Below are 15136 nucleotides of genomic sequence, written 5' to 3'. Positions count from 1 at the left end.
TTAACAGTTCAGCTGAGGGCAGCATCTGTCCCCATTGTGCTTGTCTTGGGACCTTGCCCATCTGCTCCAGCATCGCAGGGCAAAGGAGACGTGGGGACATTCTTTTTTGTTTCTCTCCAAAATAGTCTGCAGAAACCTGTCTCCTCCCCTTAATATCATCAGCAAGAAGGATTTAACCCACCTGGCTCCAGTTTACTGCCTTGAGGATGCCCTCATTTAAGTTAACTAACTTGTCCATTGCTGGAACGCAGCACTCTGTTCCAGGGTCAACCTGCAGGGATGCCTTCTCTGCTTTCCCACCACCACCCTCTAGCCAGGCGTCCGTCCCCCCGACCCCAGCCCCCACTCAGCCTTGCCTCGCTCAGCTGCTCCTGTTCATCCCCAGGAGTCCACTTGTCTCCCTGGGTCTTGGATCTTCCAGCTCCAGCCTCACGCCCGGCTCCAGCACTCCATTCCCTCTCCTGGGTATCACCACTGGGCACTCCTCCTCACAGGCAAAATCACGCTGATCCAGCTGTCCTCCCAAGGCCACTCCCCTTCATGATGTTCATGTGTGAGTGCACAGCATCACCCATGTCACGCCCCTCACTCCCACACCACCCAGGCCAATTTTCTGTCCTCATAATCCTCCAGCATCTGGTATTTCCTCCCCACCGCTGCTGCTGCCGCCCTAGTTCCAGAGCGTTTCCCTGACTGTTCACGTGAGGTCAGTTGCCATCCATGCACACCTTCGTACAGCCTCTCTTCATTCTGTCATGGGCAGAGCAGCCTTCCTGCCACAGCCTCTGTAGGGGAAAGACTAAATGTCTCAGCTATCACTTTTAAGTCCTTTCTAGACCTGGATCCCAGTCAATTGGCAGACTTATCTTTCACAGCTCCTTGTCCTCTGGGTTCCAGCCAAACTGGGCTAGAAATCCTGGCAGACATTCCCCCCCAGGTACCAGCTCAGTGCCACTAACCATGTAGTTATTCACTGAAATCCCACAATAACCCTAAGAGGTAGGTGCTAATAACATAACCCCTAGTTTAGGCTGAGCTCAGTTGCTCATGCCTGTAATCCCAAGGCAGGCTGATCACTTGAGGTCAGGAGTTTGGGACCAGCCTGGCCAACATGGCGAAAACCCATCTCTACTAAAAAAAAATACAAAAATTAGCTGGGTGTGTTGGTGGGTGTTTGAGATCCCAGCTACTTGAGGGTGTTTGAGATCCCAGGCTGAGGCAGGAGAATTGCTTGAATCCAGGAGGTGAAGGTTGCAGTGAGCTGAGATTGTTGCCATTGCACTCCAGCCTGGGTGACGGAGTGAGATTATGTCTCAAAAAAAAACCAAAAAACAAAAACCCTAGTTTATAGGTGGGGAAACGTAAGGTTCAGAGAGGTTAGGTAGCGGCTGGGGCGGTGGACGGGTGAGCGCTGACCCATGCAGTCCACTTCAGGGCCCATTCTGTCAATCACAAATTTCCTGTCCAGCCATAGGCAGGCCTTGGAGTTGCCATTTTCCTAGCCTTTGCCGTTGGCCACCACTGGAGCCTCCAAGTGACATGCTCTTACCCTGCCAGTTCCTCCCCTCCCTTCAGGCCCATCTCAAGCACATCCTCTCCCACCCTCCAGCTGAGCTAGTCACTCCTCTGCCTCCTGCAATCTACTGAGACCTTTCTTTTGTCATTCATCATGCTTTGGGTCTTGCTACTGGAACGGGAATCCACTTTTCCTCTCAGCTTTTACTATCACCTGATCGAATGTCAGTTCTCTGGGAGAAAGCACTTCTGCTTTGTTGGCTTCTGACTCCTCCCCACCTCATGCTGTGAGTGCCTGGTATTCACTTAGCGCTTACTGAATTACGGAATGAACTGGTAAATGTATATCCTGCATACGAGCCTCGGTCCCCTCCCAGGCTCTGAGTCCCTTGAGGACAGGGACCACGTCTTACACATTTTTAATTTACATTAAAGGAGCCATGCTGATATCTGTATCATTCTAATTTTAGTACATGTGCTGCTGAAGTGAGCAAATGTTTGTATTTTGTAAGTCATTTATAAATGATTTTTCCTCTTGTTTAGGCTCATGTGCTCACATAAACTAGATCAAAAGCATATAGAACAGTTTAAGAAATTCATACATGCTAGAGCAATCTACTAGTGCAATGCTAGCCTGAGGGGATTGTAAAAATCTCCTTCCAGTTCCAACTTAATTCTTCTTGCCTCTAAAACCCACTGCCTAACACGGCACCTGACACACAATACTTCTCATTCAAGACACCCGGTGGTTTTTTTACCCATGTCTCTTAAAACCTAAATGCCTTGGCCTGGCACAGTGGCTCACACCTGTGATCCCAGCACTTTGGGAGGCTGAGGTGGGCAGATCACCTAAGGTCAGGAGTTCAAGACCAGTCTGGCCAACATGGTGAAACCCTGTCTCTACAAAATACAAAAATTAGCCGAGTGTGGTGGCAGGCGCCTGTAATCCCAGCTACTCAGGAGGCTGAGATGGAAGAATCGCTTGAACCTGGGAGGTGGAAGTTGCAACAAGTTGAGATAGTGATGTTGCACGCCAGCCTGGGCCACAGAGCGGGACTCTGTCTCAAAAACAAAAACCCTAAACTCTTTAACTTGAATTCAAACCTCTCCAGGCTCACTTCCCAGAATCGCCCTGCACGAATCCACCATTCAGTGTCTCTACCTTCCTCGACACCTCCTCCACCCCTGCCTCTTCTCTGTCTCCTGTGTTCATAGTGTCCCCTTCAAATGTATGTCCTCCTCCACTCTACTGATGAAAGTCCTGTACCTTTTCCACAGCCAAGCTCAAATGCCCACTTGCCTGTCTCAGCCCTCCTACCTGGCTGTATGTGTGGTTTTTGTGTTTTTTTTGAGATGAAGTCTTGCTCTGTGGCCCAGGCTGGAGTTCGGTGGTGTGATCTCGGTTCACTGTAAACTCTGCCTCCTGGGTTCAAAGGATTCTCCTGCCTCAGCCCCTGAGTAGCTGAGATTACAGGTGCCTGCCACCATACCCAGCTAATTTTTGTATTTTAGTGGAGACAGGGTTTCATCATGTTGGCGAGGCTGGTCTTGAATTCCTGACCTCAGGTGATCTGCCTGCCTCAGCCTCCCAAAGTGCTGGGATTACAGGCGTGAGCCACTGTGCCCAGTGGGTCATTATTATTATTATTTTTTGAGACACGGTCTTGCTCTGTGTCTGAAGTGCAGTGGTGCCATTATTGCTCACTGCAACCTTAAACTCCTGGGCTCAAGTGATTCTCCTGCCTCAGCCTCCCGAGTAGTTGGGACTATGGACATGTGCCACCATGCCCGGCTAATTTTTGTATTTTTCTGTAGAGATGAGGTCTCACTATGTTGCTCAGGCTGATTTTAAACTCCTGACCTCGTGTGATCCTCCTGCCTTGGCCTCCAAAGTGTTTAGATTACAGGCGTGAGCCACCACGCCTGGCCCGTGTGTTTCACAGCAGACACCAGAACCCTTTCCTGTTCCTGGGTGCTGGGTCAACAACTGAGGCTAATTCAACTGAGAGAGAAGGTAGGAATTGCTTTCTGAAGCATTCTAAGTGAGAAGGGAATGCTATGAGTTTTGAGTTTTATTGTGGCTAATACATCAGATGCATTATTAAGGTTGGACAACATGGTGACTGCCTGGAAAGACCTTTGCAACCAGTGCCTGCAACCTTCATTCCCAATGAACATTCTTGTGATGGCTCCAATGTTATCAACAAGCATTAACAGTCAACAAGAGAAAAGGAAATCTCCTTATGGTGTGAAAGGCCTCTCAGCTGCAGCTGCCGGGATGCCCAGAAGTGCCTTCCAGCTGCAGAGGGTGATTTCAGTCCATGTCGACCCTCCTGCTTGTCTTTATGGCAGAATGAATTCTCTTTTGTCTCAGCCTTTCCCGATTCATGCTTTCTATCCTGAAAACAAAAAGACTGCAATTAGGCCCAGATGCCCAATCAGTGCTTTTCAAAGTGGTGAGAGGAGTTGGAAGCTCAACGGGAAGCTGAGCAGTTTACCAGCAGGCACTAGAGCCGGGCCTGCGTCCCAAGTCAGCGTCCCCTCCTCTTCCTAGAGCTTCTCTCAGGGCACGTCCTGGACTTTCCTCTGCCCCTTTCTTACCTGTGTAGACTATCGTCCACACAAATCAGTGTATAGCAGCTTAGGACATTTCCCGGTACCTGAGTCTCTGAAGTTTATTATCTTCTTTCGATGGCTCCTTGGGTGTCTGGCTGGCCTCAGTGATCATGTCTCGAATTTTCTGCAGGCAATCTGCCAGATTCCGGAACTGATAGCGGCTGCTCTCAGAGGTGAGGATCAACTCTCCTGACCTGTTGATCTTGTTTTTGTGCTGCAGAGAACAAAGGAAAAACCGCATTCCTACAGAGTAAAGGTTTAAAAGCCACTGAGGGATTTCTAGAGAAAGAAAGGGATGGTGGTTACCATGATGGCTATCTTCTGCCTCACAGGCTCTGCGATCCAGTCAGCGGTTGCCAAGTGGAACCTGACTTCCGCCTTGGAATTCACTGTGGATGAAAGGGAGAAGGGAGCATGGGTGCCTGAGACTTCCGGGAAGGATCAACCCCTGGATGACCAGTGACCATCCTGAAACAAAGGGATGCCAGACACCCAACCATGTACATTCTAGCTTACGTCCAAGTTGGCTATGAACAAGCCTGCGAAGACAGTGAGGCACTTCTGTACAAAAATAGACTTCCAGTAACTAAGTGTCTAGTGCTTCTCTTACAGTTTAACTGGGTCCAAAAAAAAATGGAGGGAATGGATTTCACCAGAATGAAGGAAAGCTGTTCTTGGAGCTGGCTGCCACCTCACACTGTGATTTCCCTTTGTTTAGACTCACAAGCCAATCCTAGTCCTAGCAACCCACAGCTGAACGTCTGAGAATCAGACCACATTCAAAAGAATAAAGAGGATTATTATAAACTGGCAGTACTTAAGCTTCTGCTGAAAATTCCCTTTATTCCATACAATCATAAACACAGGGCTCCTGAAGCCCATCTCCCAACTACATTTGAAAGCAAAAGAAAGCAACGAGGCACCCCGTACCTTTGTTCACATTCTGCCCCCCAGGACCACTACTCCGACAATAAGATATTGTCAAGCGATCTGTAAAATAGAAGAAAGTACACACGCAAAACTGATTACCTCCTGGCAAACGTGCAAACCACTAATTTACTATCAACATCATTATCCCTATTATGTATCTTTCTCTTTCAATGACTTTTATATACAGTCATCCCTCAGTAGCTGTAGGCGATTGGTTCTAGCAACCCTGTGGATACCAAAATCCACGAATGCACAGTCCGTGATATAAAATAATGTAGTATTTGCAAATAACCGGTACACATCCTCCTGCATACTTACAACTAGATCACTTATAACACCTAATACAGGCCAGGTGCGGTGGCTCACGCCTATAATGCCAGCACTTTGGGAGGCTGAGGCGGGTGGATCACGAGGTCAAGAGATCGAGACCATTCTGGTCAACAAGGTGAAACCCTGTCTCTACTAAAAATACAAAAATTAGCTGGGCATGGTGACGCATGCCTGTAGTCCCAGCTACTCGGGAGGCTGAGGCAGGAGAATTGCTTGAACCCAGAAGGCGGAGGTTGTGGTGAGCCGAGATCGTGCCATTGCACTCCAGTCTGGGTAACAACAGCGAAACTCCGTCTCAAAAAAAAAAAAACAAAAAACACCTAATACAATATAAACACTATGTAAATAGTTGTTACACTGTATTGTTTAGGGAATAATGAGAAAAAAAATTCTGCATAAGCTGCAAACATCTTTTTTCTTTTTCAGTTTTTTTTTTTTTTTTTACAGACAGGATTTCACTCTGTCACCCAGGATGGAGTGCAGTGACATGATCATAGCTCACTGCAGCCTCAAACTCCTGAGCTCAAGTGATCCTCCTGCCTCAGCCTCCCAAGTAGCTAGGACTTCAGGCATGTGCCACCATACCCTGCTGATTATTTTTTACGTTTTTTTTTTTTTTTTTTTTGTAGTTATAGGGTCTTGCTATGTTGCCCAGGCTGTTCTTGAACTTCTGGGCTAAAATGATCCTCCCAAAGTGTTGGGATTACAGGTGCGAGCCACTGTGCCCAGCCTCTTTTTCAAATATTTTTGATTGACAGTTGGTGGAATCCATAGACGTAGAACTCCCAGATGTTACTTTTATATATACCCAACTGTATATATAAAACTAACATTCAGATCAGTGAAGCTGGAAGTTATTCACAGATGTCAAAACTGAAATCAGAGCAAGTGACTTTCCCAAGGTCACAAGACAGTAAAGAAAGTAAAATCAGGACTTGGTTGTATGCTTCTACTCCCATACATTCCCCCTGATCTGCTGCCCTCGCTTTTTCCTGCTTGTTTTCTGTTTGTTTCCAAGCAAGGATCATTTCAAAAGTTCAAACTAAGGGACAGAGTTAGTTTCATCCCAGATGTGGCGGATGTGGAATCTCAATAGATTATAAGCTCCAAGAGGGCAGAACTGTACCTAATTCATGTGTGTTCATGGGTGTTCCCCAGGCCTAGATCATAGTTAGTGTTAAAACATCTGTTGGAGGCCGGGTGCAGTGGCTCATGCCTGTAATCCCAGCACTTTGGGAGGCTGAGGCGGGTGGATCACGAGGTCAAGAAATCGAGACCATCCTGGTCAACACGGTGAAACCCCGTCTCTACTAAAAATACAAAAAATTAGCTGGGCTTGGTGGCACGTGCCTGTAATCCCAGCTACTCAGGAGGCTGAGGCAGGAGAATTGCTTGAACCTGGGAGGCGGAGGTTGCAGTGAGCTGAGATCGCGCCATTGCACTTCAGCCTGGGTAACAAGAGCGAAACTCCGTATCAAAAAAAAATCTGTTGGATGAATGAGGAGCTGGGAGCTCTAGCTTCAAACACTGGCTTGATCATGAAGTGACCATGATCTTGGCAAAGTCTCACTGTTTTTTCTGGGTCTCATTTTTGTTTGTTTGTTTTAAATTTAAAAATTTTTTTTAGAGACGGGGTTTCACCATGTTGGCCAGGTTGGTCTTGAACTGCTGACCTCAGGTAATCTACCCGCCTCAGCCTCCCAAAGTGCTGGGATTACAAGCGTGAGCCACCACGCTTAGCCTTGTTTGTTTTTAGTCTGTAAAATGAGGTTTCATCCTTCCCCTTTAATAATTAATGAAAAGCAGTCTTGTCATGTCTGAGGAATGTAAGGAAGGCATGATATTGGGAAGATTTCAGAGGACTGGATGGTAAATCGCAAGAATTTTGCATGGCAAAGAACTGTGGCACCATGGTGGTAGAGAGCTGGCCTCCGTGAGGGGTAGTGACTTATCTTGGGACTGCTTTTAAGAGGATTTACTTCTTTGAAAATCAAGTTTTATTTCTGAGAGAGGGTCTCACTCTGGCATTGAGGCTGGAGTCCAGTGGCACAATGACGGCTCACTGCAGCCTCAACATCTTGGGCTCAAGCGATCTCCTGGCTTCAAGGGATCCTTCCGCCTCAGCCTCCCAAGTAGCTGAGACTACAGGCAGGCATGGCTTCAAGCTATAAAACTGCTTCGCTGCAGTGTGTAGTGGCTCCTCAGCCACAGGGTGTCCAGTGGGTTGCAGTCACCTGGCCTCTGTTTTAGAGTCACTCTGTCAAGCATCACAGGCAACCAGCATCTTTGGCTGCTCTTCCTTGCACTGTCTATGGAAGTCATACACTCTCTGAGTCTAAAAAAGGCTCATTGTTTCTTTATAGGCTATAACTGTTAGGCTATAAACTTGCTTATGGTTGACAGCTACAGATTTTTTTTTTTTAATATTTAAAACATATTCTATCATAGCTACAATATTTTAAAGTTATGCAAATGGTTTATTTACATGGAAATGTCTCTCACTCCTGTCTTTTGTTTTTTGAGATGGAGTTTCCCTATTGTTACCCAGGCTGGAGTGCAATGGCACGATCTCGGCTCACTGCAACCTCCGCCTCCTGGGTTCAAGCAATTCTCCTGCCTCAGCCTCCCGAGTAGCTGGGACTACAGGCACGCACCACCATGCCCAGCTAATTTTTGTATTTTTAGTAGAGACAGGGTTTCACTATGTTGACCAGGATGGTCTCGATCTCTTGACCAGGATGGTCTCGATCCACCCGCCTCAGCCTCCCAAAGACTCCTGTCTTCTTATCTCTCTATTCCTCAAGGCAGTCACAGTATCCAGGGTGTTCCTTTCAAATGTGTGACACACACACACACACGCCTCCACACAGATATAGATAAAAATATAGATACACAAATATTGATACAGATATTTAGAAATAGATATGTCAGGCTGGGCACAGTGGCTCACACCTGTAATTCCAGCGCTTTGGGAGGCTGAGGCGGGCAGATCATGAGGTCAGGAGTTTGAGGCCAGCTGGCCAACATGGTGAAACACCATCTCTACTAAAGATGCAAAATTAGCTGGGCATGGTGGCATGTGCCTGTAATCCCAGCTACTCGGAAAGATGAGACAGGAAAATTGCTTGAACCCGGGAGGTGGAGGTTGCAGTGAGTTGAGGTTTTGCCATTTCACTCCAGCCTGAGCGATAGGGCAAGACTGTGTCTCAAAAACAAACAAACAAAAAAGAAATAGACATTTCAGAGGTATAGATACGTAAAACACAAATGGTAGCTTATAAATTCTCCCGCGTCTTTCTTGTTTAGTTCATCTATCGTGGAGAGTGCTCCAGGTCATGAGAACATTAAGAGCTCTCCACTCATGCAGTACATTGAGTACATTGCAGAGTACGATGTGAGTGGCCACGCTCGAATGAATCATGATTCATTTCTTATTCTAAATAATGTTGCAAAGATTCTACTTTTCACACCCAGAGATAGGCACTTTACTTTAATTGGGATGGAGAAATCTGGAAGGAATGTGTGAGAGATGCTCTGAAATGACTGATTTCTTTTTTTTCTGAGACAGAGTCTCGCTGTCTCGCCTAGACTGGAGTGCAGCGGTGCAATTTCAGCTCACTGCAACCTATGCCCCCCAAGCTCAAGTGATTCTTGTGCCTCAGCTTCCCGAGTAGCTGGGATCACAGGCACCCACCACCATACCTGGCTAATTTTCGAATTTGATTAAATCAATCAATCTATTTATTTATTTTCTTCTTCTTTTTTTAATATAAAGATGGGGTTTCACCATGTTGGTCAGGCTGGTCTTGAACCCCTGACCTCAGGTGATCTGCCCACCTTGACCTCCAGAGTGCTTGGGTTACAGAAGTGAGCCACCACGCCCGGTCTATTTATTTTTGAGACAGAGTCTCATTCTGTTGCTCAGGCTGGAGTGCAATGGCAGGATCTTGGCTCACTGCATCCTCTGCCTCTGGGTTCAAGTGATTCTCCTGCCTCAGCCTCCCAAGTAGCTGGGATTACAGGCACTTGCCTCACACCTGGCTAATTTTATATTTTTAGTAGAGATAGGGTTTCACCCTGTTGGCCAGGATGATCTCAAACTCCTGACTTCAGATGATCCACTCGCCTCCGTCTCCCAAATTGTTGGGATTACAGGTGTGAGCCACTGTGCCTGGCCTAATTTTTGTATTTTTAGTAGTGATGGGGTTTCACCATGGTGGCCTGGATGATCTTGATCTCCTGACCTCAGATGATCTACTCGCCTTAGCCTCCCAAACTGTTGGGATTACAGGTGTGAGCCACCATGCCTGGCCAACTGACTTTTTTTTTTTCAGACAGAGTTTCACTTTTGTCGCCAGGCTGGCATGATCTTGGCTCACTGCAACCTCCACCTCCTGGGTTCAAGCGATTCTCCTGCCTCAGCCTCCTGAGTAGCTGAGATTACAGACACATGCTACCACACGGCCAACTGATTTTTAAGAAAACAAAATTACTTACCTAGAGGGATGTCATTGTCGGCTTGCTTTGCACCATCCTGTAACGTAACGTACACAGTGTCAAATAAATAATTATTATCTGCTGCGTGACTCCTAACTGGTCCAAGGCAACAACAACAAAAAAGATGTAAAGCAACGACGCAAATATTAAACATTAGTAGTTTCACCGCAAAATCGTATCACAATGACAGAAAAAGCATTCTCAGACTCCAGGGGTAACACCTCAGAAACATTCCTCCAGGAAAAAGGAACCGATGTCTCCAGCCTTCCCTGTCCTGGCCGTAGCTATATCAGGCACCATCAGAGGCCTGGCTCCAGGGGGAGGGGGAGCCACAGTGCACATGCATCAGGGAGCCTTCCAAAGAATGCCCTCTGTCAACCTGGAGCAACAAGCCCAGTGGGCCACCCTGTTCTTCCTGGGCCACAGGAGGCTCCCACATGAGGCAGTCCACCTTGGACAGTGACTCTAAATGCACCCTGGGGGTTTCTGTCAAATTAACTACTCACTCCAAGACTTCTCACCTCCACGTCTCTCTCTCCCTTGCTGTTCCTCAAGCAGCAATGCCCTTCAGCCTTAAATCTTTGTATCTACAAGGCCCAGTGCAAACACTACCCACTCCGAGGCTTTTCTGGCCCTTTAAGCTCAAAGCATCAGTATCCTTAGGGGCACTCCCACTGACTACCTTCCTTTCTTTTTTTTTGAGATGGAGTCTTGCTCTGTAGCCCAGGTTGGAGTGAAATGGTGCGATTTCAGCTCACTGCAATCTCTGCCTCTCTGGTTCAAGCGATTCTCCTGCCTCAGCCTCCTGAGTAGCTGGGATTACAGGCACGCGCCACCATGCCCAGCTAATTTTTTGTGTTTTTAGTAGAGATGGGGTTTCACCATGTTAACCAGGATGGTCTCGATCTCTTGACCTCGTGATCCACCTCGGCCTCCCAAAGTGCTGGGATTACAGGCGTGAGCCACTGCGCCTGGCCTATTTTTTTGGGGGGAGAAAGAGCCTCATTCTATCACCCAGGCTGGAGTGCAGTGGCACGATCTTGGTTCACTGCAATCTCCACCTTCTGGGTTCAAGTGATTTTCCTGCCTCAGCCTCCTGAGTAGCTGGGACTACAGCTGTGTGCCACCATGTCCGGCTAATTTTTGTATGTTTAGTAGAGATGGCGTTCACCATGTTGGCCAGGTTGCTCTGGAATTCCTGACCTCAAGTGATCCCCCCACATCTTCGTCTCCCAAAGTGCTGGGATTACAGTGAGCCACTGTGCTTGGCCAGAAAATAGCCTGTTTTTGACAGCCAACTTTTTGGCTCAAACTCAAACTTCTCTCCTCAACCCCATACTCATATACCCAACTCAATGTCTCTTCTCAGATGTCTAATGGACTCAAACCTCCTCAGAGGACTTCCCTTACTAACAGTCTGAGGTAGCCTCAGCACTCTGTTGCAGTATCCTGGCCTATTCATTACACTACTTCTCACTACCTGATGTTTTCCCTGTGTTTACTGTCTGTTCCTTCCACTAGAATTAAGCTCCATGAAGGAGAGATCCTGTCTATTTTGTTTATCATGGCCATATATGCTAGACTGAAGTAGTGCCTGACACAGTAGGTATACAATTGAATGAATGAACAAACAAATGAATGCTATTGCCACTCTCTCATCTCAGTGAATAGCAACTCAAGCCTTTCTTTGCTCAAGGCCCTAGTCCTGGCTGGGCATGGTAGCTCACGCCTGTAATCCCAGCACTTTGAGTAGCTGAGGCAGGCAGATCACTTGAGGTCAGGAGTTCAAGACCAGCCTGTTGGCTGACATGGTGAAACCCTGTCTCTACTAAAAATACAAAAAAAAAAAAAAAAAAAAAAAAGAGCTGGGCGTGGTGGTACATGCCTATAATCCCAGCTACTCAGGAGGCTGAGGCATAAGAATCACTTGGACCCAGGAGGCAGAGGTTACAGTGAGTTGAGATCATGCCACTGAACTCTAGCCTGGATGACAGAGTGAGACCCTGTCTCAAAAAAAAAAAAAAAAGCCCCAGACTTCAATTTCTCTTTTATTCTCACTTTTTACACCCAGTTAGTGAATCTTGCAGGCTTTCTCTCCAAAATATGTCTAGGATCTGACCAATTCTCATGACTCCTACTGCTTCCACCCTGCTGATCATCTCTTGCCTATATATTGCAATCTCCTTTCCTGTCTCCATGATCTTGGCATCCTCTATCTGTTCTCTGTAAGGCTATCTGAGTGATCCTTGTAAAACTAAGATAATTCTATTCCCCTGCCTCAAGTTCTCCAAAAGGTCTCCCTTGCATTCAGAGGAAAAGTTGGAGGCCAGTAAGTTCTAGAAACAGGCCTTTCCCAGCCATCCCTCTGTAGCTTTCCCTCCTGACTCCACTGCTGAGCCGCAGCTGGGATCTGCTACTGCCTCCAGGTTGTTGCACTTGCTCTTCCCTCTGCCTGGGATGCTCATCTCTCCACGATGCTCATGACTTGCTGTCTGGCTTCTTCCAGGTCTTCACTCAAATGTCACCTCATTGAGGGCCTTCCCAGACAATCCTACTCAAAATTGCAACCCTACTCCCTACCTCTGGCACTACTTCTTCCTTCTTGGCTTTATTTTCTCCAAAGTACCACCTCACACATTCTATACTAGTTATTTATTGCCTGTCTCCCTCCACTAGAATATAAGCTCCACAAGCTGTAAAATTGTTTGCTACTCCATGCCCCAGACTAGCACAGTGCGCACCAGCTTTCGTTGAGTGAATGAATGAACGAATATTGTCTTCCAGTCCTGTAAGTGGAAGCTCAGTGGATTTGGGTGGGTCTTATCTTTCTTGCTCCGGGGCTTGCTATAATGCCTGCACACAGCGGGCTAAATAAATGCATCCTGAAGGAACGAACGTGAAGCCGTTTTATTCACGTGCCCCGGGGTTACTAAAGGCAATGGACCGTGTAACGTCCCAAAGGGTAGCAAACATCTTGGCAGCCTCTTGCCTTTATGTGCGCTTTGAAGAGCCAGAATGCTATTACCCCTTGGGACTGGAATTTGGTCTTGAAGGCCTGGAAACGAACGTGGAAAAGCTGGCGGCCCCCAAGGAAGCATATCCAGGCGGCCTTCCAGGCTCCCGCGTCACAGCGAGCACCCCACTCCCGGCCAGGTTTGCGCGGCCAGCCAGCCCCCTCTCGCGGCGACCATCACGTAGCCCCCCGACATAACTCCACATCCGGCCAATGGGGCCTGGGGTTCCTAACGTCACCCAACAGCCGGACAAAACGCCCCTTCCGTCCAGTCCTTCCTGGCTCACCGGGACCCTCCAGGCGGTCTCCGAGCCCTGAGATTCGGGGTAGAGCTTGTCCAGGCTGTAGATGCTCTTGAACTCAGTGCCGTCTACCTGCTTGTGCAGCGCCCGGCGTGGGCACCCTGCGGTCGGTGGGAGCCTCCAGACTCCGGCTCGGCTCAGGCCCCAGCGTAGACACCTGGTGGCCGCCATGCTCGGGCTCTACGACTGTTTCCGGCAGGCGCTTCCTCCCCGCACTCCGCAAGCTCGCGCTGCTCTCAAGATTTGGTTCCGCGCAGCTTCTAGGGCCCGCCAAGGGGAGGCGGCAAGCTAGGGTCCGGGCGATGCTCCCGGGCCGGCAGCATCGGGAAGGCCTGGTTGGCTGGGGGAGACGGTAGCCAGACCGCGAGCTCCTACGGGAAGAGTGCCCCGATCTCGTGTCCCCCAGAAACACCACTTCTTTCCCTGTCAGAGTCTGTGCCGCCCGCCTGGACCGCCCACCGTCGGTCAAACATCAGCGAGGTCTGCCGGTCCAGCCTGGGGCACCTCTCGCCCGCCCGCTCCGTGCTTCCCAGCCCCTTTACTCTGCTCTACTTTCTTTTTTCTCTTCCTTTAAAAAAAATCTAGTCTGAGTGGTAGTTCTAAATTTTAATTAAAAATAACACTCAGTCCTAATTGTCTTATTGCTATCTCCTAGCCGGAATGTGAGCTCCAGGAGGGCACCAGCTCACTGCTGTATCCCCAACACCCAGAACGTGGCACATTGTGGGCACCCCATGAGTATTGATAAAATGAATTCTGTGGGAATGTGTTTTTGAAAGGTGAGCTCCGGTAGAGCTGAGTTTTAGGGAACACTAGGCTCTTTTTACATGTCAGCCTATGAGCAAACTCCCCGCCGAGCACCTGTGTGTAAAATGCCTTATATCTAGCTGCTCTGCAGGACAAATACCAGATGGGAGGAGGAGGCAGGTCACCGAAAGAAATGTTTCCAAAACGTTGAACATCATCCCCCGCTCCCCAGCTTTATGGAGCAAGATGGTGCTTTTTTCCAGCCAGGAGAGAGGGGGAGCCTGGGGAGGCAGGGAGAGAATTCAGAGAACTGCCCGCCAACTAGAGCCCTTTCATAGGTCTGTTAAGGGATGAACTCCAGACAAGCTCTAATTCTGAAAAAGGTCCAAAGTAGAGAGCAGTGTTTGAAAGCAACTAAACCTTAGTTAAGTTACTTTGTTGAAAGGCAATGTGGTAAGCGGAAACAGACCTAAATAAATGTTCGTAATTATTAGTAAAGCTAGCGGTGGTTTCTTAACAAAGAGTTCTATATTTAGGAAAAATCATAATTATGTTCTATTTTTAGGAAAAAGCTAAATAAATGCATCCTGAAGGAACAAACGAGAAGCCGTTTTATAACAACAACAACAACAACAAAAATACAAAAGCCAGGCGTGGTGGCTCACACCTGTAATCCTAGCACTTTGGGAGGCTGAGGTGGGTGGATCACCTGAGGTCAGGAGTTCAAGACCAGCCTGGCCATCATGGTGAAACCTCATCTTAAAAAAAAAAAAAAAAAAGTAAAAAAAAAAAAAAATACAAAAAACAAAACAAAACGAAAGAAGCCATTTTATTTGCATGTCCTGGGGTTAGTAGAGGCAATGGACAGTGTAACGTCTCAAAGCGTAGCAAACAACTTAGCAGCCTGGGAATGCTGGCTGATTGAAAGAGGAGACTGTCATCAAACCAAGCCTTTACCATCTTGGCATCATTGCTACAGCAAATCTTTAAGATGGAATAAACCACTTTCCAAGCAATGGCTTTATAAGCTTAGACCAGGAAGGGGTGGCAATTGGTTGGAAGGAGTCTCCGGGGTCCCTTCCTATCTGACTTAGTCCCAAGACCTCAAAGGGAATAGAGGTGTCTCCATGGCAACTGGAATAACTGCTCAGGGGAGCAAAATCAGACATTCACTCAGATCGGGGGC

The 15136-nt window shown here is 47.8% G+C and overlaps 1 protein-coding gene and 1 long non-coding RNA gene across 3 annotated transcripts; one reads left to right on the top strand and one right to left on the bottom strand.

The window, feature by feature from the left end:
- Positions 1-3571: 3571 nt before the first annotated feature.
- Positions 3572-13391, bottom strand: MRPL58 (mitochondrial ribosomal protein L58). 2 transcript variants are annotated; one of them, XM_002748718.5, is made up of 6 exons: positions 13189-13391; positions 9889-9925; positions 5062-5121; positions 4438-4520; positions 4176-4345; positions 3572-3914 (listed from the first exon to the last, which is right to left on the bottom strand). In XM_002748718.5, exons 1-6 carry the CDS (start codon positions 13372-13374, stop codon positions 3830-3832), a joined length of 621 nt encoding a protein of 206 aa, XP_002748764.1. In that variant the 5' UTR covers positions 13375-13391; the 3' UTR covers positions 3572-3829. The 2 variants fall into 2 exon arrangements, with proteins under 2 accessions (XP_002748764.1, XP_008995976.1); XM_008997728.2 differs by having other exon boundaries at positions 13276-13391.
- Positions 12826-14711, top strand: LOC118153876 (uncharacterized). The gene is made up of 3 exons (XR_013535989.1): positions 12826-13041; positions 13859-13982; positions 14516-14711. It is a non-coding gene; the product is annotated as an uncharacterized LOC118153876 (long non-coding RNA).
- The last annotated feature ends 425 nt before the right edge of the window (positions 14712-15136 follow it).

Source organism: Callithrix jacchus, chromosome 5 (assembly GCF_049354715.1).
Source record: "Callithrix jacchus isolate 240 chromosome 5, calJac240_pri, whole genome shotgun sequence".
Lineage (NCBI taxonomy): Eukaryota > Metazoa > Chordata > Mammalia > Primates > Cebidae > Callithrix > Callithrix jacchus.
Note: the sequence above shows the minus strand (reverse complement) of the source record. Positions and strands in the feature narration are given on the sequence as shown.

Coding starts and splice junctions, on each gene's coding strand:
- MRPL58 (XM_002748718.5), bottom strand. CDS start 13,374: ATGGCGGCCACCAGGTGTCTACGCTGGGGCCTGAGCCGAGCCGGAGTC. Junction 9,926..13,188: donor AGACCGCCTGGAGGGTCCCG/GTGAGCCAGGAA, acceptor GTTACGTTACAG/GATGGTGCAAAGCAAGCCGA. Junction 3,915..4,175: donor AATAAACTTCAGAGACTCAG/GTACCGGGAAAT, acceptor TTTTGTTTTCAG/GATAGAAAGCATGAATCGGG.